This window comes from Gadus macrocephalus, chromosome 11, assembly GCF_031168955.1.
Source record: "Gadus macrocephalus chromosome 11, ASM3116895v1".
Lineage (NCBI taxonomy): Eukaryota > Metazoa > Chordata > Actinopteri > Gadiformes > Gadidae > Gadus > Gadus macrocephalus.
Window position 1 is genome coordinate 17,848,065 of NC_082392.1, and position 24,181 is coordinate 17,872,245.

The 24,181-nt window shown below is 44.9% G+C and overlaps 2 protein-coding genes across 9 annotated transcripts in view; one reads left to right on the forward strand and one right to left on the reverse strand.

Annotated features, from left to right (window-relative positions):
• The first annotated feature begins 5,191 nt into the window (after window positions 1-5,191).
• LOC132467747 (cholecystokinin-like) lies at window positions 5,192-11,660 on the forward strand. Of its 2 annotated transcripts, none has more exons than XM_060065281.1 (4): window positions 5,192-5,324; window positions 8,123-8,200; window positions 8,548-8,736; window positions 10,393-11,660. In XM_060065281.1, exons 2-4 carry the CDS (start codon window positions 8,125-8,127, stop codon window positions 10,530-10,532), a joined length of 405 nt encoding a protein of 134 aa, XP_059921264.1. In that variant the 5' UTR covers window positions 5,192-5,324; window positions 8,123-8,124; the 3' UTR covers window positions 10,533-11,660. The 2 variants fall into 2 exon arrangements, with proteins under 2 accessions (XP_059921264.1, XP_059921262.1); XM_060065279.1 differs by having other exon boundaries at window positions 5,193-5,324; window positions 8,123-8,205; window positions 8,550-8,736.
• Window positions 11,661-12,135: 475 nt separating this feature from the next.
• The window catches only part of mroh1 (maestro heat-like repeat family member 1), a 39,174-nt gene continuing 27,128 nt past the window's right edge, over window positions 12,136-24,181 (reverse strand). For 3 of the 7 annotated variants that reach the window (XM_060065275.1, XM_060065273.1, XM_060065277.1), the window contains 11 exons: window positions 23,661-23,839; window positions 21,888-22,025; window positions 21,483-21,597; window positions 20,951-21,097; window positions 20,411-20,477; window positions 19,680-19,801; window positions 18,956-19,105; window positions 18,632-18,766; window positions 16,889-16,991; window positions 16,303-16,368; window positions 12,136-14,639 (listed from right to left, as the gene is read on the reverse strand). In XM_060065275.1, coding sequence (XP_059921258.1) covers window positions 14,563-14,639; window positions 16,303-16,368; window positions 16,889-16,991; window positions 18,632-18,766; window positions 18,956-19,105; window positions 19,680-19,801; window positions 20,411-20,477; window positions 20,951-21,097; window positions 21,483-21,597; window positions 21,888-22,025; window positions 23,661-23,839 — 1,299 coding nt within the window. In that variant the 3' untranslated portion in view covers window positions 12,136-14,562. Of the gene's footprint in view, window positions 14,640-15,193; window positions 15,417-15,644; window positions 15,662-16,264; window positions 16,369-16,888; window positions 16,992-18,631; window positions 18,767-18,955; window positions 19,106-19,679; window positions 19,802-20,410; window positions 20,478-20,950; window positions 21,098-21,482; window positions 21,676-21,887; window positions 22,026-23,660; window positions 23,840-24,181 lie in introns of those variants that run through there. The other 4 variants (XR_009528065.1, XM_060065274.1, XM_060065276.1 and 1 more) reach the window with 4 other exon arrangements.

A 24,181-nucleotide genomic window follows, 5' to 3' on the forward strand; every position in this document is an offset into this window, starting at 1 on the left:
GCACACAAATATGCTCTCACAGAGACCATATCCCACAGACACATACACACACACACACACACACACGCACATACAGATGAAGTCACATACACACACACACATGCATGCATAATACTAATAATAATATATTAGATTACATTAATGCTGAAACTAAATAAATATTTGTGTGTTAAAATGATTTCTCCAACTGATTGGAGGCAAATGCAGGTGGTGTGCCCTCCACCCTAAACCCCGGTTTAGGGTGGATGCCTCCAAAATAACCTCCATTTCCTCGATAGACGAATGACAGAATCCACCGGGGAACAAAAAAGAAATACAATCACGACAATGTACATTCCCAATATTGTTTATTTTTATTTTTTGTTTAACTATTTTGTTGAAATTTGGATAAACAAAAAAAGTTTACAAATTGAACCGTTTGAAAGCTGCAATTAGAATCTGCTAGCATTACCGGATTATGTCAGCATTCTCCACTGAAAAAACTTAACTCCTGTTGAAACGCAATTCCATTCCCACTATTTACTTTAATATCGACATGAGCCAAAATGAAATAAATCCAAAACAAAGATTAATTCTGCTGTGTTGTTAACAGTAAATAGTCCATCTTAATGACAACAACATTTTGCCTTTGGAAATTGCGGGAACCTTATTACATAAATAATATGCCGTCGTTAGAATGAAACACATGTACAAGCAGCCACATCCCAACCAGAGAAACAGGTTCCTCTTGGATGGGGATACACGCAGCTGTGCCTGTTGTTTTTATGGCCCGTAGAGGAGCATTAGCTTTGATGAAGGCTCCTGTGCTAAGGCTGTCAGATGTAGTATGACTTTATTTCCCCTGAGATGACTCCCAGGCCGACAGGGTGTGGCCCTAGAAGATATTTATTTGAATTCAAATCTCATTACTTACAATACTAATGCTTCCTTATAATCATAATTGATTACATGCGCATCAAAAGCGTTACACGCACTATTATATTTCTACCTTTTATAATGTGAATGTGAAATGCATATCAATTATGACAAAGCCACAGTGTATTGCACTCACCACTGTTGTGGATGGTCAAGTGCTTTTTATATTGCCAATAGCATGTGGGCACTGTTTTTGTGCAAGACATGCTCATGAACATTGTTCTTAACTTCTAAACACAACCTGTTATGCGGATGCCTGATGCAGTCGTGTCTCAAACTCTGCCCAGGAGACACACGATAAACCAACGTAAAAATAAGTTACCATTTCAATATCAAAAATGCGATCAAACAGACTGAGGAATCTTGCTGCTTGAGAGGATGCAATTCAAGATGCTAATAACGTGCACCTCTCCAAAAATGGTAAATTCACTTCTAGGGTTTCATTATTCTGTCCCTTAACATACATAACGACCACTAACATATAATCAAAAATGTCCCCACAGTGATTCCAAAACAAATGACTGCACTTCCAAATGCACTCAGTCAGGTGGATTCAGCCGACTTCGTAATCGTTCGTCACATTTTCAGGCAAGTTTCTATTTTATTCCGACTGATTTCCGTTCATTGTCACTTTAAAAGGAGTTGTTCCGAGGAACAGCCGTGAACGTCCCCATGCCAACACAGAGACTTATGGGATGCCATCTGTATGCCTCCAGCCTCTTTACCCAGATCAACATGCACACCATGCAGCCCTCAACCAACACAATGTCACGGAGACGAAGGCCGGCTCCGACATCCTTGATGTCGCCACGCTACCCCTCTTCCAATCGATCTGAAATGTACATAGAGTATAGAATATTTACACCCTTATGTGTGTCTAAAGGTGGGGTTAGGGTTAGGTGACGGTGAGGATTTCAAATCAATCTCGGCTTGCTCAAAGTAAAAGGCGGGAGATGTCTCTTGTTTTCTCTTTCCCCGATTCGTTTTTTCTATCCCCAGTTGTCACACTGACTCAACCCTCTGCAGGACCATGGACAGCGTCCTTTTAAGGACAGCGTCCCTGTAAGACAATGGTCCTGTAAGACAGGGGCCCTTTAAGACAGCGGCCCTTTAAGAACTGCGTCCTTTAAGGACAGCGTCCCTGTAAGACAACGGCCCTTTAAGACAGCGGCCATGTAAGACAGCGGCCCTTTAAGACAGCGGCCCTTTAAGACAGCGGCCCTTTAAGGTCAGGCTATGGCTGGGCGTGGGGTTGGGCAATCAGTACAGAGAGAGCTGCAGCTGGTGCTGACTTGGAGGTGAGGCAGATGAAACCAACCTGCTCGTACGTAGCAACCAACAGTGATTAAAGCTTTGGGCACATTGGCTTTGAATTGTCTCGTATCTGGTTGATAGTTCATTTCACGTGGTTTTTAATGTTGGGTTTGTAGCGCTTCAATTTGAACTGTTAAAAGGCAGAGCTACCCTGTGATAGAAAAATTATGCAAAGCCTTTTTAGGTGTTTGACCAATCACGATCAAATATTCAACAAAGCTGCAGTATAAAATATCTTCATGCTTTATGTTTAGACGTGAAGTGAGAAACAATTGTGTGCAGTTGTTACATCGGAGATGATATTCATCAGGCTCATAAAGGCAGAATCAGTTATCTTTGGTTGTCAAAGTAAATATTGTTGGTTAGGTTTAGGTACACGATAGCTCCAAAAAACATGCTAGCTGCCATATATCCCAAACTTCAAACAAATCAAAAGAAGGGCAATGCCGATGATACAATGGACAACTGCGACCCTACAGGCTTCTTCTATTGCCTCCTTTCCAGAGGGTACTCCCAACAAAAACCTCCAATCTTCCATTCTTTCTACGAACATATCAGAAGAACAAACCAAAGAAGAAGAAAAGATGGCCACCAATCTACAGGCTCGTTCTGTTATTCCCTCTCCAAACGTTCCTCCTCCTCCCCCCTCTTCAGCCAGCCTCCAGACACAGTAGGAAGTAGCAGCCTGTCGATTAGAGCGCCACCTTGGGTGCAGTTCTGATCAACAGGCTCCTACTGTTGGCTGCTAGGGAATCGACTGAGGAGGGGACAGGCCGACGCAACCGGAACACCAAAATGAATTCAAGTACCGTGACTCAGTTAGTCAGAGCCCGGGGATGGCAGCGGTGCGCGGGGGGCTGGGGGGAAGGGGACGTGACGGGGTCAGACTAGAGTGTGTCAGGTGTGATGGTGGATGCGGCGCAACGGCCCATTGACGAATTCAGATTTTGTATCATCGTTTGCGTACAAACAATACCGTTGAATCCATGGCAAACTTTTTTTTTAGCACCAAGCGGTGAATAACAAATTATGCTATAGTTAGATCCAAACTATTATGTTCGCTATAAAATAACAGGATAACTTGTTAGTGACGGAGTGACACAAGAACGCAGGTCGAGACGTTGATATCCATTTTAACTCTGGTTCCCTAGCACCAGCACAATGATAAAAGTTACACTTAACAGGTGCCATAGATCGCCTCCTAAGGTATCGAAATAAAACTGCATGTTTAATATCCATGGCACACATAACACAAACCATTCCGGCTTTCCAAAAGTATCTGTGGACCAAAGCTGCTAACCCTAGCGATTCTCTTCTCTCGCGGCTTGCCTCCTTCAAGGCCCTCTGACGCGGTTAAGCTCCAGATCCAGGTGCCGGATCCTTCTGTTCTCTGTGCCACAGCGTGTGCAGAGGTTGGTTGGAGTTCTAACTCTTAGGGTTCAACCCAGAGGGTATCTCCCCACACGGATCAGCGCTCAGCCCCTCTCGGCTCCTTCAGCGCTAGACAAATATATACTGGGATCGATCCGCGAGGCTCGGGGCTTAACATACTAATTATATGGCGATTACACCGGGCTCCTGAAAAGCACACAAAACCTTCCCCCCCCCTCCTCCGCCCCCCCCCACTCCCGGCCGTTCTGTCTGAATGAAAGACCTCCCTCTGCAACTTCGTACCATTAAAGCTAGGGTAGGCAATTGATTTAAAAAATAAATAAATTGTTATTGAGAATCTCATTAAAAAAACTGGTTTCTTTGGCTTTCACAGACCTGTAATAAGCCCGTCCAATATTTTTGTTTGCGGCCCGAAATAAATTATCGGAAGGATACCCTGTCAACCGACCTGCCTGCACCCTGCCTGCCCTCGCACTCATTACGAATCACTGGAGTCTTCCACCAGGCTAGGCAAACCTATTGCTAAAGCTAGTGAGCTAGTCCCGGGATTCAAGCCAGCTGAGAATCTCAGAAGAGTCCCTTTTGAGAACGTGTTACCTCCACTCCGACGACACGTCAATAGATTGATAAGGTTCATGAAACTGGCCGCACTGGTTCTGCAGCGGAATGCATCGTAGGGCGATGAGGTATGACTTTTAACACAAGTTTGTGTGCCAGAGGTGACGGGTGAAAAGATAATATTGACCTTCGGAATAATGAGTTGCTAGAAAATGGCCGACGTTTGTTCGTTCCCGCCAAAATGAGGGTGGTTGAATGATTAGGCCGGCTTGGTGCTGGGGCCGCTGTTGAATTATTAGGGACACGTTTTTATTCCATGCTGGTAAATATAATGAGCTGACAATGATGACAGGGGATGTGGTGACGAAAGGATGAAGCAAGACCCTGGATGAAGTTAATCGCCAAGTTGGTGTTTCGTGACACGAGTCCCAGGAGTGGAAGATTCAGAATGTGTTTTAATCCAGAGCACAAGGTCTGACACATAAAAGGGCCCTCACGAAGAAAGAAAACTGCTTGTTTGTCGACTTTTGACGAGCATGAAGATCGACTCTGTCTCCCTCCCTCTCTTCCGTTCTGCCAGTTTGAATTTAATGTTTGCATTCTTTATTCTGGTTTTTTTTCTGTTGATTCTGAGAAATGTCATCTACGCTTATGTCCATCATGAGCATGACCATACAATGCAGTTAAGGAGGGGGGAGTCATCTAGAGGAATACAATCTGTGTATGTGTCTGTGTATGTGTGAGTGTGCACGTGTGCATATGTATGAGTGTGCGCGCACACGTGTGTGTGTGTGTGTGTGTGTGTGTGTGTGCGTGTGTACACAGTATGTGCATTTGTCTGTGGCTCTGTCATGTCTGTTTCCCAGTTTGTGCTTTTCTTCGTGTGTATGTGAGTATGTGAGCCTGCATGTGTGTGTGTGTGTGTGTGTGTGTGTGTGTGCGCGCATGTGTGTGTGTGCGTGTGTGCGAGCGTGTTCCCAATTTGCGTCAGCTGTGGTGGCGTGTGCGGAGCATCAAGCCACGCCTTCCTTGTGTGTTTCATCCCTTATAAAGAGGAGCCTCCACTCAGGCACTGGAAGCCACACACTGGACCAGAGCTGAGGACCTTCTCACTGCTACGCTGTCAGCTCCAACTCAACCTAGAGGTAAGGTTGGACCTGCCCTTATTGCTATTCGTAGTATTCTCAATCATTGGAACTCTGATTATTATTTTATGCATAGATATATTTTTTTCAATATTTTATAGAATAGTAATTGTATTATTTTTTTTAGAATCTTTATTTGTTTTATGACTTGATCACATTTTGTGAGGGAAATCATACTTCTACACTGATATTTTTGTCCATATTTCATCTGATTTGTTGATCAATTTGGCATAATATAAACTAGTTTATCTAAGTCTACCTTTACCATTTAATTAGTTTATTCCAAAATCTAAATATATTTAATGAATCTATTTCTAACCTTAAATCGAAGGATAATGTTAAATCAAACAAACAATAATAAGAAATATTGATTTAGGATTTCCTACCATAGGACATATAAAAACTTTAAGTTATTATCAATGTTTACATGAATATATATTTCAGGAGGTCCTATGTCTCATGAGTGATACCAGGAAGAGTACTGGGTAATTATAATAGATCGGACAGAGCGACGAGGGAGCGGAGGGAGGGAGAGAGAGTGAGAAAGGAGGGAAAGGGAGAGAGGGATGGAAAGATAGCAAGAGAGAAAGAGATAGGGGGGAGAGAGAGATGGCGAGAGGGGGGGGAGAGAAAGGGAGAGGGGGAGAAAGGGAGGGAAAGGATGAGAGAGAAAGAGAGAGAGCGGGGAAGAGAGAGAGATGAAGAGAGAAGGAGAGATGAAGAGAGAGAGAGAGAAACAGAGAGAGAGACAGAGAGAGAGGGAGAGAGAGAGGAGAGAGAGGGAGACAGAGAGAGAGAGAGAGAGAGAGAGAGAGAGAGAGGGAGAGATAGTGAGAGAGAAGAGGAGTGGGGAGGATTTGAGCCCTCTCAATATAACACCATTACCAGCCTGCTGAATAATGAATGAGAATGGATAACATAACATAGACAGCTGTTCAGCTGTTCACCTGGAATCGCATTAGCATTCCTTCAATATCTCATTACATTGCTATTGTGTCTATTCGCAACATTTGAGTAATAAAATGTACTTCAGCAATTTAATAAGCATCTAATTCTTTTAATTAAAAGTAACGTTGAATCATATCCAGATATTTTTATGCGTATCTCTTCTCCTCCTACAATGTACATAGGGCAGAGCGCCGTTCATTATGTTTTAAAAGGAGGAAGGAATTCTATCATAGAAACTCATAATTAAAATGTTACACACTATCGTTGCAAACAAAGTGGAGGCGTTTGTGTCTTGATCATGTACAGGAAAATGAACAACAATAATATTAGGATGCAGCTGTAATCGGGGGATAATCTTTGAAAATTTTAAAGAAAAATAAATAGATGGAGACGGGTAGAAATGAATAAGTATTGAGAGACTGGAATACCACGGCTGTGGTAGTCATACTCAGTCACAGTGAATTCACTTGTTTACCATCAAGAAAGAGAAAGAGTGAAGAATAACTATCCTGATCTAAACATTCTTTGTAATTCCGTATCGTACACTGATAATTCAGAAAATAAATTAGACTGGGGATTGGTGACGATTATTAAAAATAGAACAATATAAAACTAAGTAAAATCTAATTTATCTGATTTCCCATGGTGAGGAGAGGGAAATTACAAAAAACCTTGATTATTATGAATAGTATATCATGATTATAATCGGTGATGCCTTAGTCTCTTATGGCCAAGAGGTCGACACAGAGATCAAACGAAGTCAGAGAAAGGAGAAAGGATTTTATTCAGTTGGAAATCCCAATCATAATGGCTGCTTGATTGCATATTTTGTTGTTATTTGCTTTTTTTCACATGCATACTCATCTTTTTTTTTGTTGCATGGAAAACGTTGTACAGAAAATAACATTTTTATGTGAATCTTAATTTCAGACATCTTAATCGTAGATCCAGGACATTCAATGCTTATCTTGTGTGAGTGTGTGAGTGTTTGTGTTTAGGTGTGTGTGTGTGTGTGTGTGTGTGTGTGTATGTTCTGCAGCTCGTGCGTGTGTGTGTGTGTGTTGTTGTGTGTGTGTTGTTGTGTGTGTGTGTGCGTGTGAGACTGAGTGAGGATGACAGTCCTCACTGTAACAATGTTTACTGAAGATCACAGTGCTACTGTAAACCCAAACACACACACACACACACACACACACACACACACACACACACACACACACACACACACACACACAGACAAACACACACACACACACACACACACACACACACACACACACACACACACACACACACACACACACACACACACACACACACACACACACACACACACACACACACACACACACACACAACTTGGCAGCATCGGGGCAGGAAAAGGATCTGTAGTTGTTGCACGAAAACAACCTGCTTTCCTTCAAGTAAAACGTTGTTATAATGAGGCGGAGGTGTGTGTGTGTGTGTGTGTGTGTGTGTGTGTGTGTGTGTGTGTGCTGTGCGTGTGTGTGTGTGTGTGTGTGTGTGTGCGCGCGCGCGTGTGTGTGTTTTTGTGTATGCGTCTCTTTAGTATTGACTGGACTAATGAGGATTAAACACATGGCAGCAGACCCTTTATCCTTGATGTCATGTATATCTGTCGTTCTCTCTCACTCACTCTCTCTCTCTCTCTCTCTCTCTCTCTCTCTCTCTCTCTCTCTCTCTCTCTCTCTCTCTCTCTCTCTCTCTCTCTCTCTCTCTCTCTCTCTCTCTCTCTCTCTCTCTCTCTCTCTCTCTCTCTCTCTCTCTCTCTCTCTCTCTCTCTCTCTCTCTCTCTCTCTCTCTCTCTCTCTCTCTCTCTCCCCTCCCAGTCATGAATGTAGGCATCTGTGTGTGTGTTCTCTTGGCCACGTTAACCAGTGGATCGCTGAGCCTGCCCACACAGCAGAAGATGGTAAGCACACTCTATAAAACACAAACAAACACACGCATACAAGCACAAACACGAACACACACACACACGACACCAAGACTATAGAAGCTTATTGGAAATAAAGTACATCCAGATTCTTACCTTCTAGGTGGGTGTACAGACTAAATGAAAGGGACATCTCTTGGTATGCATCACTTTAAACAAATCCGAATTTGCCATTACAAAATCTCCATTAAATGATGCTGGCTTCTTAGCCTCAGATGGGTTTTAATGAGGTAGTTAGGTACTCTTTAAATTACTTCTTCATTGGAGTAAGCATATGACTCTGCCTTATACTCTTCTGCCTGATTTTGCTTTCCCCACAGTCCCAAGAGACCGAAGGCTGGGCCCCTCTATCCGACAGGTTTTCTCCCAGCAGTCTATCCTTCCACTCACGGCAGTCCCGCTCAGCGCCCCCTGCAGACCAACTGGTGAACTACAGCCACCAGGAGGACATCGCAGACCCCAGCAGCAACCTCAACCAACTCATTGCAAAGCTGCTATCCCGGAACGGTGAGCAGACACTCAACAGAGATAATAAAGGACCCCTCCTTAATATCTTCTTGTGCGATTATTCAAGTTCCGAGGACGTTCCCTATCGCTTCTAACGAATTTAATCCAAAACCAATATCAATATCATGAATATTTTAAAACTTGGAACCAGAAAAACAAATAAATAAATATTAGTTAGATAATAAATGCATGTGAAACAGATGAATATGAGCCGAAGAAAAGCTCACCAATATTTGAGCTAGTCTGCTATCAGTCTCAAGATATTAACCTCAATTAATTTTTTTGAGACTAGGTAATAAATGTCAATATTGATTAAGAACAATTCTTTTGATTAAGAACACTTCGGAGCAAAAATTGTGAATCTTCTCACAACACAACCCATGAATCTAGATCCAATGGATAGAATCACACCTGTAAACAGCCTTGTAGCAGTGCATTGCGTAGTCGAACCTGGAAGAAACCATCTGTGGAAACTATAGCGGCAGTTCAACAAAGTGATCGAATTAACAAAGGATGGAATAATGAGACAGAGAGGGTCCCGCCCCCTCAGCCCTCTCAGCTGGTTTCATCCAGCTGGAAGGCTGACTGACAGATGGAAAAACACAGGAGACAAATATCCGACGTCACCTTCCTCTTGTTTAAAAACATTATGTTCTTCATTATTATAATTGCGTCTCCCTGTTCATCTTCACACACATCAAGATCAGGTGTAGGCTTAGATTACAACCTTTTATCATTTTGTTGAACAATATATATTTTAGGAATCCAACAGTGGTTGACTAAACACAAAACCTAAAATGGAAGAACCACAATCGAATGATAGCTAGAAAACTGAATTGTCTCTAGGGCACTCTGGTCTGATGCTGATGTCTGTTGTCTTGTTGGGGTAGTGTGCAAGCTTGGTCCATCATAAATGTTGAACGTATTAGACTACTAATTACGTTTACTACCCAGGTATACAAAAGGAGTAATAATAAAAATCTTATTGATGATCGGTGATGGCAGGTTGGTTTTGGTGAAAAAGCCAGTAATTAAACTTTTGGTTAGAAGTCTTTATATTTCTGTTAGTCTAGTAGCAGTTAGTACTTTATAGTCTAGTCAGCAAGTCTAGTTGTTCTCAACATCTGTAACTCCTAACTCTTCTTGAACCCCTTATACTCTTTCTTCCTTTCACCCACTCATCCAGTCCTCCTTCTCTCTCTCCCTTCCTCACCATTTCCTTTTCCATTTCATCTCTCTCTTCTCTCCGTCTCTCTTTCTGTTTTTCTTTCTCTCTTTGTGACTCTGTATCTTCTGGTATCTGCCTCACCCAACAGCAGAATATTTGTATACTGGATAACCTGAGCAAACAAAATAAGTTCAGGAACCCTTCCATAGGAGAATCATGTGGAACATTCAAAACCTTTAATAATTCAGCAGATATTTCCTTCAGAAGATCCGATATAAAAGCATAGATCAAAGCAGTTTGTGTGCATATAAAGCCTATAGGCTACAATGTATTCATGTTCATGATGCATTCATTTTAGTAAGGTTACTAGGAAGCGTGTGTAATCTTGTAGGAAAAAAATATAACGTAATTTTGTAAAACGTTGTTAACATCTTTTGTAAACGTGGATATATTTCTAATTAAAACGTTGTGGGTCTTGGTTTCTCCAGCCGCGGGGCAGAGGGGCCGGTCCTCAATCACCAGCAGAGCCAGCGGCCCCGGTGCCAGCCACCGGATAAAAGACCGGGACTACGTGGGCTGGATGGACTTTGGACGGCGCAGCGCGGAGGAGTATGAATACTCACCCTGAAGACGCTTTCTGTGTTCCATCCCTCAATAAAAGAACTAAAAGAAAACGACCCTATCACGATCCAGACATGTTCACCTTGTAGCCTACCTTACCGAGACGCGTCATCGCAAATGCTTATTCATACAGGCGGGTTAACGCTTAGTATTAGATTGATTTTACTACTGCACTAATGCATCATCAATTTTACATTCTGGAGCGCAGAGAACCAGTTTTAACTAAGAAAGAAATATCAACATCCAAATCAATGTTTTTAACCTACAAGTTGATCTAGGGATGTATCTAGATTGGACGTAAATTCATGACAGAGCGGCCCAGATAGTAGGCCTACAAATTACCAAACAAGGCCAAGGCTGAGAATAACCAGTGTTAGGCCATGTCTCTATGAGATCGTTGGAGTAATGATTGTTGGAGTGTTGCTCTCTAGAAGGTCCACCCATCAGCCATATGGTAAGAATTAATTGAATTCATTATTGTTTTGTATATTTATCAAGGAAATATATACCAAAAAGCAGTAGATGCCATTCTTGCTTTAAAGCTCCACTTTTTTTTTTGTTTAGCATACCACAGAAACCAAAAGTAAAATGAAAGAAAGCTGAATAGGTCCCACAAGTCTTTGAGTTGGGTTGCATAAATTGCCTAGATGATTTTGTCAGCAGTTCAGTTCATCTGAGCAGAAGATATGTCAACCAGGTTATGCTGACATGCCGTTTTGGGGGGGTTTAAATTTACCAAAGCATTTAAATTTACCCAAAGCATTTTACAGAAGGATGTAAATTGCTGTAATACATCAGCACAGTAAAGAACGACCTTGGTTGGGCTTTTGTTCACAAACATTCTGATTCCTCTCTGCTGATGATATCAATAAATAGATTGTTTATTATACCATGCCATAATTGTGACATTTTGCAGACAATCGCAAAAACTAAAATGGGATGTTTTCTTCCCTCGTTCATATTTATAAGTTGTCTGGTTATATAAGACTAATAACCAGACAACTATACCTGTATCTCAAATCATCATCATTTGGGTGAAAAATAAACGCAAAATAATATGAAATAATAAACAAACTCTCCTCAAATACATGAAATGAAATGTAAAAGATCACGTTGAATAAACAGTTAAAGTGTCCGTCTGTGTATTCCGTTCTGCTTCTTTACCATAAAACAACTTCTAAAACTGTTCTTACCACCGAGACCAAACACATGATTCTCCAATCGTCTTAAACACTATTCTATTGAGGTTTGGTTTGAGGTCAGATTAATTGTTAAGAATTGACCAATCAGAGCTCCTCACGGTGATGACATCCCAGTCCTGATGAGGACAGGTGTATGGGGAACAGTGAGTAGGAAAGCTAAAGACATAACTCCCTATCTAACCCCAACCGAGTTCTTTATGACTCTGCACTGGGAACGCTTTCCATTATGTCACCAGATGTTCTTGCTGCAACGATAAAACCTTGTTTGTCCGTGAAGAGATAAACAAAACATTTAAATCATCATAGAACCTGTACAAATAAACCAAGAATAATCTCATGAGTAAATTAAATGATTACAAAATCTAAATAAGAAACTGTGGTAGAACAAAGTTGACTCAATACAGTTGGTGCCGTATAATTCTTTATTTGTTTTACAATTAATTTACCAACATCACTCCTCCCAACAGCACTCATGTACATAGAAAAACAACAGCTACACATGTATACATTCACACTTTGAAACGTCTTAGAATTCAATCCTGTGTATGCCAATGACAATGTTAAAACTAAAACAAAGTTTTGTCATAATAATTAAGGTATAAAGTTGAGTTTTACAAATGGACACAAAGTGAATGGAGAGATGATGTCACGTTTGAAAAGTATTAAAAGACATGAATCCATCTATAATGAAGGACCTCATTGGGCACAATTACCAATTGAAGATTACACCTGCGAATTATCTAATTTGCCAGTGGCCACTACTCTACTTTCACCTGCACAGGTGTGCTTTATCTACCAAAAACGTATCGTTGTTAATGTTAAATTGAGATGATTAAAAACTCTTTACAAGGTGTGCCTTAAAAAAATATTACTGATATATGTGTGCCCCATTCATGTCAGAACAGCAAAAGGATAAGCACTAATTAGTAGTGAAATAACAATACAAACTGCACATGAAGCCATGAGCCTTATAAACACAAACCACGATTCAGACAGGAAAACCTGCAGTATTGCCTTACAAGCCATCGGGTATTCTGTGTTACCTAATTGAAACGCAGGTTTCAGTCACTATTTTAGTGCAATTATTTAAGGGATGCACGAACAGAACATCGTACATCCTTACACACAGTGCAACTCTGACATAGGCCTACATCAGCACATACGTATGTGTATGTATACAAAAGGGAAAAAAAAGAAAGCTTAGAGAAGGAACCCAGAAAGTTGACTGAACATTTGGCACAGGACGAGCAATCGTGATTGATTTACGTTTGTTGTTCTACAAACATTCTATTTATATCCCTCACATGAAAGGTGTGTCGAAGGAACTTTTTTATGTGAAATATATGTGAACGATAATGCCAGGTGGCGCCACAGAAAAACAAACAAACTGGAAATGAATCTCGGCATGAACAGGACGGGAAAACGACTACGGGAGCGCCACAGTGTTTTGGTAATGCTATCGAGAGGTTTTTGGCATCCGTTTGGAGTATGGCTCAGAAATCCAACGTTGATTAAAATAAATACTTGCATTCTCTGGCTAGATAAGGAGGACATTTCGTTTTTTGTTTTATCCTAGGAACAGATGGACATGCATTACATCTGCAAAAAGGGGTTGCCCGACATCTGAAATTAATATTGTTCCATTTAAGCTCAGCAGATGGCTCCGGAAAATAACAAGCAGCCACGTGGCTCGGACATAAAGGTTGGATTTGGCAGCGATGGAATACAACAGGTGAACTGTTTGGACGTATAGTAGAATATATTAATGTTCAGTCTGAAGTAGCCGGTTTACATAGAGACTAGAGGTTCTGCATGGGTTGCAAACTAACTGCTTATTGCTCTCTCATGTTGGACAAGGTAGTAGACCTTATGTTGTTTGTAGTGTTTGTGTGCATATGCGTGTGTGTGTGTGTGTGTGTGTGTGTGTGTGTGTGTGTGTGTGTGTGTGTGTGTGTGTGTGTGTGTGTGTGTGTGTGTGTGTGTGTGTGTGTGTGTGTGTGGCAGCATAGACATCAAAAGAGAATCCACTATTACTGGTCAGCAAACTATTGCGTTGCATTCATATAATTATAATCTCCACTCCTTTAAAATCGACTATCTCGTAGGACCTATGGAAGATGCAGATTCGTCTCAGAGTTCAATTGGAGCAAAACTAGATTAGAAAATACTCTGAGACCGGTCAGAATACCTGCTACATCTAAATCAATCAAATTCCTCGATTAATTAACCAAAACAGAAACTCTAGCAGTCATTCTCCCGTGACCGAGATGGCCCGATTATTAGATAACTTTATAGGACAAAGATATCACGCTTTAGATTTAAAGTTCCCAACCACAACCTAAGGAAGAAGTCTTTCATCGGCTTAACTAAATGTACGGATGTCACCACTCTGCTAATACCAGTTACAACCAATCAGAAGCATTGAGACCACATTGTATTTTCTGTGCCTAACGTTTCATATATTATTGTTAGTTAACACTTAATAACTATCGTAATTATCGTAATTATCTTTTCACGTTTATGACTGCAGCAGAGCATTATCACGTGTTTCCATGGTAAGAACGGGTTGGGTAGGTCCTTAGTGCATGCTACATAGATCGAAGGTCCTTCCATACCGAGTCTTTGGTCACATTCAGCGAAGACTTAAGAAGTCTCTTTCAAGTACCAGTCATCACTTCACATCGGCTAACTCGTCTTAGCTTACCAAGCTAACGAGGCTAAAGCTTGGAATGGCTACACAGAGTGTGTGTGTGTGTGTGTGTGTGTGTGTGTGTGTGTGTGTGTGTGTGTGTGTGTGTGTGTGTGTGTGTGTGTGTGTGTGTGTGTGTGTGTGTGTCAGTGGAAGCGGCCCATGGCTTCCGCTGCCTTCATCCTGACCGCAGCGTCCGGGTCCTGGAGGAGCATCACCAGACCTGGAACAGGACGACACACAGATGATGTACACACCCACACACACATGATGTACACACCCACACACACACAATGTACACACCCACACACACGATGTACACACCCACAACCACACAATGTACACACCCACACACACACGATGTACACACCCACACACACACACGATGTACACACCCACACACACACACAATGTACACACCCACACACAGACGATGTACACACCGACACACACACGATGTACACACCCACACACGATGTACACACCCACACACACACAATGTACACACCCACGATGTACACACCCACACACACACGATGTACACACCCACACACGATGTACACACCCACACACACAATGTACACACCCACGATGTACACACCCACACACACACGATGTACACACCCACACACGATGTACACACCCACACACACACAATGTACACACCCACACACACACAATGTACACACCCACACACACACAATGTACACACCCACACACACACAATGTACACACCCACGATGTACACACCCACACACACACGATGTACACACCCACACACACACGATGTACACACCCACACACACACGATGTACACACCCACACACAGACTATGTACACACCCACACACGCATGATATAAAGATCTACACACACACACATTACATACACACCTACACGCACAGTTAAACACACCCATTCACAAGCACAGTTATATGCACCTATACACAGTTATAATAGACACCTACACAGTAATAATACACACCGACAGTTATAAACCCCTACACACAGTAATAATACACACCGACAGTTATAAACCCCTACACACAGTAATAATACACACCGACAGTTATAAACCCCTACACAGTAATAATACACACCGACAGTTATAAACCCCTACACACAGTAATAATACACACCGACGGTTATAAACCCCTACACAGTAATAATACACACCGACAGTTATAAACCCCTACACACAGTAATAATACACACCGACAGTTATAAACCCCTACACAGTAATAATACACACCGACAGTTATAAACCCCTACACACAGTAATAATACACACCGACAGTTATAAACCCCTACACACAGTAATAATACACACCGACGGTTATAAACCCCTACACACAGTAATAATACACACCGACAGTTATAAACCCCTACACACAGTAATAATACACACCGACAGTTATAAACCCCTACACACAGTAATAATACACACCGACAGTTATAAACCCCTACACACAGTAATAATACACACCGACAGTTATAAACCCCTACACACAGTAATAATACACACCGACGGTTATAAACCCCTACACACAGTAATAATACACACCGACAGTTATAAACCCCTACACACAGTAATAATACACACCGACAGTTATAAACCCCTACACACAGTAATAATACACACCGACAGTTATAAACCCCTACACACAGTAATAATACACACCGACAGTTATAAACCCCTACACACAGTAATAATACACACCGACAGTTATAAACCCCTACACACAGTAATAATACACACCGACAGTTATAAACCCCTACACACAGTAATAATACACACCGACAGTTATAAACACCTACACACAGTAATAATACACACCGACAGTTATAAACACCTACACACACCTATACAGACACCTACACACCCACCTTTGGTGACAGTGCTCATGTTGATGTGTGAGAAAAGGTCTTCCGTAAGGTTTCCCAGCAGAAACCCTGATGAACACACACACAAACTTCAGTCTAGGGTTGCAATATTTCACAGCTTTGTCTACATTAGGCAACGCAGGTTTATCTATACAGCACCCTTCAAACACAAGGGCCTTCATAATGCAATCGCTCATAGGAATTCATCGCATTCAAGAAATATTAGAAAGGACAATCAATTAGAGACACACTTTTAAAGAATAATAAATTATTAAGGCAAGGAAAACCATCTCACTGGCATTTCTATGAACACAAATATCCTACACCTGCACAAATTAGCGCACTTCAGTAGAAAAGTGCAATGCAATGCAAAATAGGAAACAATAAACCCGCCCCCTTTGTGCATACACCCGCCCCTATGTGCATAAACCCGCCCCTTTGAGCATAAACCCGCCCCTTTTCCGTTCCTGGCTTCCGGCCCAGGCTCTGTGCCCCCTCCGCTGGACCCCAGCCTAGACCCCAGCCGGGACCCCAGCCGGGACCCCAGCCGGGACCCCAGCCAGGACCCCAGCAGGGAGCAGCATCGTACCTATGAACATGGCCGCGCCCGCCCGCACCTCAGCCCAGTGGCTCTTGAAGAACTGCATGACGGAGATGTGGTAGAAGTTCAGCATGCCGGGGAAGTCCTGAATCTGAGGATTATAAAATACAAAACAACGCGAAAAGGATTCATCAGCACCTCACTCTTTGGAGTGTACACCTACCGAATCGTACCGCGAGGAAACCATCACTTCTGGTAGCATAATTATATCATGTGCAGAACTTTGTAGTTCCAAATGACTCGCTGTACAATCAGCGTCGTGGTATTCCGAAGTATTCGGGATTCCGTTTTTGGCTATAAATCCCAATGCAAGATTTCCAGATCCTCATCCTCATCTTCGTCCGCTTATCCGGGGTCGGGTCGCGGGGGGAGCAGCTCAAGCAGGGGGCCCCAGACTTCCCTTTCCCGGGCCACATTGACCAGCTCTGACGGGGGGATCCCGAGGCGTTCCCAGGCCAGTGTTGAGATATAATCTCTCCACCTAGTCCTGGGTCTTCCCCGAGGTCTCCTCCCCACTGGACGTGCCTGAAACACCTCCCAAGGGAGGCGCCCAGTGGGCATCCTTGCCAGATGCCCGAACCACCTCAGCTGACTCCTTTCTAAGTAAAGGAGCAGCGGCTCTAATCCGAGTTCCTCACGGATGGCTGAGCTTCTCACCCTATCCCTAAGGGAGACGCCAGCCACCCTTCTGAGAAAACTCATCTCGGCCGCTTGTACCCGCGATCTCGTCCTTTCGTTCATCACCCAACCCTCATGACCATAGGTGAGGATAGGAACGAAGATCGACCGGTAGATCGAGAGCTTTGCCTTGCGGCTCAGCTCTCTTTTCGTAACAACGGTGCGGTAAAGCGAACGCAATACCGCCCCCGCTGCTCCGATTCTCCGGCCGATCTCACGCTCCATAGTACCCTCACTCGCGAACAAGACCCCGAGGTACTTGAACTCCTTCACTTGGGCTAAGGACTCATTTCCTACCCGGAGTAAGCAATCCACCGGTTTCCTGCTAAGAGTCATGGCCTCAGATTTAGCGGTGCTGATCCTCATCCCAGCCGCTTCACACTCGGCCGCCAGCCGATCCAGTGAGTGCTGAAGGTCACAGGCCGATGATCCAATGAGGACCACATCATCTGCAAAAAGCAGTGACGAGATCCTCAGACCACCGAACTGCAACCCCTCCCCACCACGACTACGCCTCGATATCCTGTCCATGTATATCACAAACAGGATTAGTGACAAGGCGCAGCCCTGGTGGAGACCAGTACCCACTGAGAACGAAACTGACTGGCTGCCGAGGACGCGAACACAGCTCTCGCTTTGGGAGTACAGAGATTGGATGGCCCTGAGGAGAGACCCCCTTACCCCATACTCCCGCAGCACCTCCCACAGTTTCTCCCGGGGGACCCGGTCATACGCCTTCTCCAGATCCACAAAACACATGTAGACCGGATGGGCATACTCCCAGGCCCCCTCCAGGATCCTTGCGAGAGTGAAGAGCTGGTCCGTAGTTCCACGTCCGGGGCGAAAACCGCATTGTTCCTCTTCAATCTGAGGTTCGACGATCGGCCGAACCCTCCTTTCCAGCACCTTGGAGTAGACTTTACCAGGGAGGCTGAGAAGTGTGATACCCCGGTAATTGGCACACACTCTCTGGTCCCCCTTTTTTAGATTTCCAGATGGTAGACGGCGCTAATCATGTGTATGTGTGTGCAGGTGTGCGTGTGCACAGCTCACCAGGTACTTGGTGAGGTCATTGATGAACTCTCCGTAGTGAAGGCTCTTGTCCTCGTGCAGATGATTCTGGAACATCACCGTGATCTGCTCCGAGCCCACCACCGGAGCACACGTGCGCATCGCATTCTTGCATGCCTGAATGAACGCGTACGCATCAATCATAAAATACATATTTTAAACAAATGCATATTTTTAGAAACGTGGACGTTATCAATCCATAATCTGTCGATTATTTCCATGCCATTGAATGTTTACGTGAGGTAGCGGGGGAGGAACGTGAACTTTGGGAGTAGGGCGCAGATGGGGACTGTGTTGACTGGGTACCTTGACGACATGCGGGTTGGGGTCCACCAGATGCAGCAGCAGGCTGACCAGGACGTTGTGGATCTGGTCTTTGAACACCGCCTCTCCGGAGCCGAACTGGGACAGGTTGCCCAGCAGGAGGATGGAAGCACAGCGGATCTCATCGTTCTCCTGCGGGAGGCCGGGAGGGGGTGTTAGGGTGGTGGACGGAGAGGTCATAGTGGGGGAGAGGTCATAGTGGGGGAGAGGTCATAGTGGGGGAGAGGTCATAGTGGGGGAGAGGTCATAGTGGGGGAGAGGTCATAGTGGGGGAGAGGTCATAGTGGGGGAGAGGTCATAGTGGGGGAGAGGTCATAGTGGGGGAGAGGTTATAGTGGGGGAGAGGTCATAGTGGGGGAGAGGTCATAGTGGGGGAGAGGTCATAGTGGGGGAGAGGTCATAGTGGGGGAGAGGTCATAGTGGGGGAGAGGTCATAGTGGGGGAGAGGTCATAGTGGGGGAGAGGTTACGGTTGTGGAGAGGTTAGTGGGGGAGAGGTTACGGTTGTGGAGAGGTTACGGTTGTGGAGAGGTCATAGTGGGGGAGAGGTTACGGTTGTAGAGTGGTTATGAGGGGATTATCCTGTGGCATTGCGGTCTAGCGATCCCTTATGTATGTGTGTGTGTCCATGATGGTACAAACCAAGAACAATTATTACTTGACTTCATCCATCCAATACATAGAATAAGCTCAGGACATAAACGTACGCTCTCCAGGAAAGGCTTGATCTTCATGAAGATGTAGACCACCAGCAGATGGACGTTCTTCTTGTCCAGGTGGAGCAGGACCTTAGAGAGGCCTGACATGGCCTCCAGTGTGATCCGTTTCCCTGGAGGGAGGGTGGAGAAGGAGTTAACAGGGGAAGGAGACGGTCAGTACATGACAACGGACAATGTGAATGGACTGCATTTATAGGAGTGCTTTTTAGACCTATGGACGCTCCATGCACTTTATAATGAGTGCCTCAAATTCAACCAGATATATTCACTCATACAAACATTCACACAACCGCGGCGCTGTAAACCATTTGAGGGGGCAGAAAGCTTGTATGGAGCAGTTAGGGTTAGGTGTCTTGCTCAGGGACACCTAGAAACTTAGCTTGGAGGAGCCAGGGATCGAACCGGCAACCTTCTAGTTGCCAGACAACCGGCAAGTTTCCGATTGCCAGACAACCCGTTCTCCATCTTCTAACGACTTAATTTTCCTTCAACTCCCCTTTATGCTGCCATTATGTCTGCCAAATAGGGCACCCATTTCACTGCTAACCATCTAAAGCTTTCTTCTATGATGATGAGGAGTTTTGTCTTTTTGAGGGGTCAGGAATAGGGCGTCGTAGAGTTTTGCTTGTGTAGCACTTAGACTTTAACTGTGATGAATGAGACAACAATGCAATGGGCCTGACTTACAGAGCAGGTCAACATTTGGAGCTGGAGCTTACCTGGGTCCTCCTTCTCTTCCATCCCCGAGCTCATAGCTGCCAACAGCTCCTTGGCGTATTTATTAACCTGGTTGGGAGAGGAGAGAGCGACGTTTAATGTGGCAGACTGTTCTACAACTGAATTATCTATGCCTGTTTTCATAAGACTGTTGTTGCTTCCCATAAACTGACAAGACCATTTTACTACAGGCATGGTAAGCCAAAGCATCGTTGATACCTCATTAAACCCCAATTCTTTTAGGTTTTCAGGCATGTAATTGATAGTGCCCGGAACTGCTTTTTAATCTGTGGTTTGCTTTGACTGTATTATCCTGAGCCACCTTTAGGCCGTTGGTCGAACTAAATGTTAGTCTCCACAGGGAATCACCTATAGGCCATTAGTGGAATTATATGCTAGCCTCGAATGTGAGCCACTTATAGGCTGATAGAGTAACTACATGCTAGTATCGAGTGTAAGCACCTATAGGCCGTCAGTGGAACTACATGCTAGTTTCTCCTGCCTGGAGAGACTAGAATACAGGCCTGTCATGGCGCCAGCACCTTTTCGGGCGAGCCTGTGGCGATGTTGCCCAGCCCGCGGACGGCAAGCATGCGGACGGTGCAGCAGGGGTCGGAGATCCTCTCCATCATGTTGTTCATCAGCACGTCCATCAGCAGCAGCTCCGTCACCACGTGGTGGTTCAGGAGCTGCACACACACACACACACAGACACACAACACACTGTTAGAAAAACCAACCTGGCCATATAATAATAATAACAATAAAACTATTAATGATAACAGATTACACTGTGCGATGCAATGCATTATGTTTAAAATGTGAACGTGACCTTATATTCAATATCCAATTGCTTATATTACTCTCGTCACATTGGCACCATAAAGTCTTTGCACATGTAGAAAAGAGCTGGACAAAAACCCTCCAACTCTCACTCTATTAATATCATATTACCCAAAGGCTCAATGAATTTATGGGTAATTCAAAAAATGATTGGATTGGATCGCAAGTGTGTGCGTACGGGCCTGCGCGCGCGCGTGCGTGCGTGCGTGCGTGCGTGCGTGTGTGCGTCACCTCAGAGAAGAAGGCGGTGACGGTGATGCGCTGGCACTCGTAGATGTTGTTGAGGCTGGGACAGAGGCACTCCACGATGGAGGGTAACCGAGGCCCCGCGTGCCTGGCCATCGCCCTGGAGGAGCCACCCCAGCACCACACAGATGTTAAACACACCGCACCACGGCACTGCGCCTCACCAAATCACTATGGACTGAGCACGGTGGTAATGCAATGCTGGGTTTATGTTCACAAGTGTCTTTCGTTGTTAGCTCTATAAAAACAATGTGTGTGTGCGCGCTTCGTGTGTGTACCTAGCCAGCAGTGTGACAGCAGTCGTGTGTGTGTGTGTGTGTGTGTGTGTGTGTGTGTGTGTGTGTGTGTGTGTGTGTGTGTGTGTGTGTGTGTGTGTGTGTGTGTGCTGACCTGGCCAGCAGCGTGATCCCGGCCGTGTGTGTGCTGGGCTCCTTCATGGCCTCCCAGGCGTGGTCCAGGTCCAGGCGCTTCCCCACGTCGTCCAGCAGGGCGCGGGCCAGAAGGATCCGCAGAGCCTCCACCGCTGCGCTGCAGCACACACGCATGTCATTGTAAAACGGAATACCTTGGCATGTTATCTACTGTATAATCACACTGTTAACATGCTAAGACACTACACGCCCTTCTGTTCCGGACACTGATCATCAAACAGGAACTGTCTGTCGTTTGGATTCTGTCCACCAATGAAACATACAATAATTGTTTTATAAATGAAAACGATAATTGAACAAATGTATTCCCTCTTATCTTGAATTCCTGCCTACCTACGTAGGTCGCTGAGAAATTTGAGCGAAATATCCAGACAGGACCAGGTGCGCACGCACACACAGACACGCACACACAGACACACGTTACCCTGATGCACCTATCCAAACATGATCCAAACTAGGTAATGGGGATAATGAAATGATCTATTAAAGGTTTCAGCTGTTAAAGGAAAACTTTGGGATTTTTCACCCTGAACTTTATTTTGCAATCATTTGGGGTTTAAGGGACTAAATGTGGACAACAATCTGTGAAATTGGTCCAGTATTGAGTGAGAACACTATTTAGAATCATTGAGGTTAAGGTCTTCACCAGCGCAGTACAGTACAGGCTAGAGGGTCAAAGTTCCCGGATCCATCTCGCAGGCTCACTGAGGAGCCAGAGTACAAATTAAAACCTAGTACACACGAGAACTGACGTACCGGGTCATTGCACTGTTCTGCTCAGGTTTTTACTTCTCACTCGGCAATCTCACCCCTGATCGCACACTAATCACTCCTCAAATCACCCTGCCCCCCAGACTGAGGTGGAGAGGTGCTGAACACACACAGGGCGGGGCGAGGTCTGTCACGATGGGCATCTGTATCATCAGAATCCATCCTATTAGGTCTTCATCCGCGGTGTCCGGTCCACTGTGGCTGCTGTCTCACCTGAACATCCATCCAGGTATGAATAAAGTTGTATCCATCTCGGCGGCATAGCGGGTTGTCCCGTGATCGGATGAGATGTGTCAATGTTTCCCTGAGCCAGGCACCTAACCCTAATCTGCTCTCGACGAGCTGGCTGTGGCCTCGCATTGATTGATATCGCCGTCAATGTGCTCAGTGGTGGATGGATTCAGCGTCCCAGTCTCAGCATCGACACAAACATATGCACGCGCCGATTTGTCCCTCCCTCATTAATGTTTATGCTTTTAATTTGGAGTGAGGTTTTCGTTTTATGATGATGTCACAAGTTGAGTGTTCATGGACGGGGTGGACTGACCGCTAAAGGCTTAGTTATGGTTCCACGTTGACGCAACGGAAGGGGGTTTACGGACCCCTTATGTCCTTGCAGACTCTCCTTGCGTCCACCGCAAGCGCCTGACGTGCGCCTCCCAAAAATGTTAACCTTGCGTCGAGGCGACGCAGCAGCAGGGGCTGCGATTGGTCCGCTTTCTGAAACCTGACGCAGAACCAAAACAGGTTCACGACTGTGTTGAAGCGACGGCGTGGTCCTTGCGTTGTGTCAACGTGGAACCGTAACTAAGCCTTAGGTGATCGAATGGGTGAATGTGAAGCACACACACTCACACACACACACACACACACACAGCAGTTCAAGCTTTGAGTGACAAGCGCTGACTCGACACAGCGCTACATCCACACAGCGTGGTCCCTCTCTAGCTAAGAGACCCACCCGGCCACGTGGAACTGGTTGCGGGCGTTCTTGCTGTAGTTGTTGTTGTCGCGGGGGGCCACCACGCCCACGCTGGCCCCCAGGCGCACCACCAGGCAGGAGAAGAGCCGCGGGAACATGGCCACGGCCGGCTCCTGGCTCTGGCCGTTCAGCAGCAGCTCCTTCAGCCCGCACGTCATCTGGGGGGGGGGGGGGGGGGGGGACGACGACGACACACAAAGCATGACGTTGCCCCGGCTGTGATGACCAGACACCATCACCGTGACAACCAGACATGGGGGGTTCCACCAGACGAGAGGCGCATGAGCCCAGAGGTGGACGCGATGGATTCTGTGTTGTTATGTGCCGAGGCCCGGTTGAATTGCTCGTTCACCTTAACTTAACTTTAACGCTTTAACCCTAGCTCTCGTAAAATAGATAGATAGTGATCATGGAATTAAAAAGCACTCTGTTTGGGTTAGGGTATAGCCAACAAGGCACAGAGAATCAGCAGCGTTAGACAACTGGAGTTAGGTTAGAGA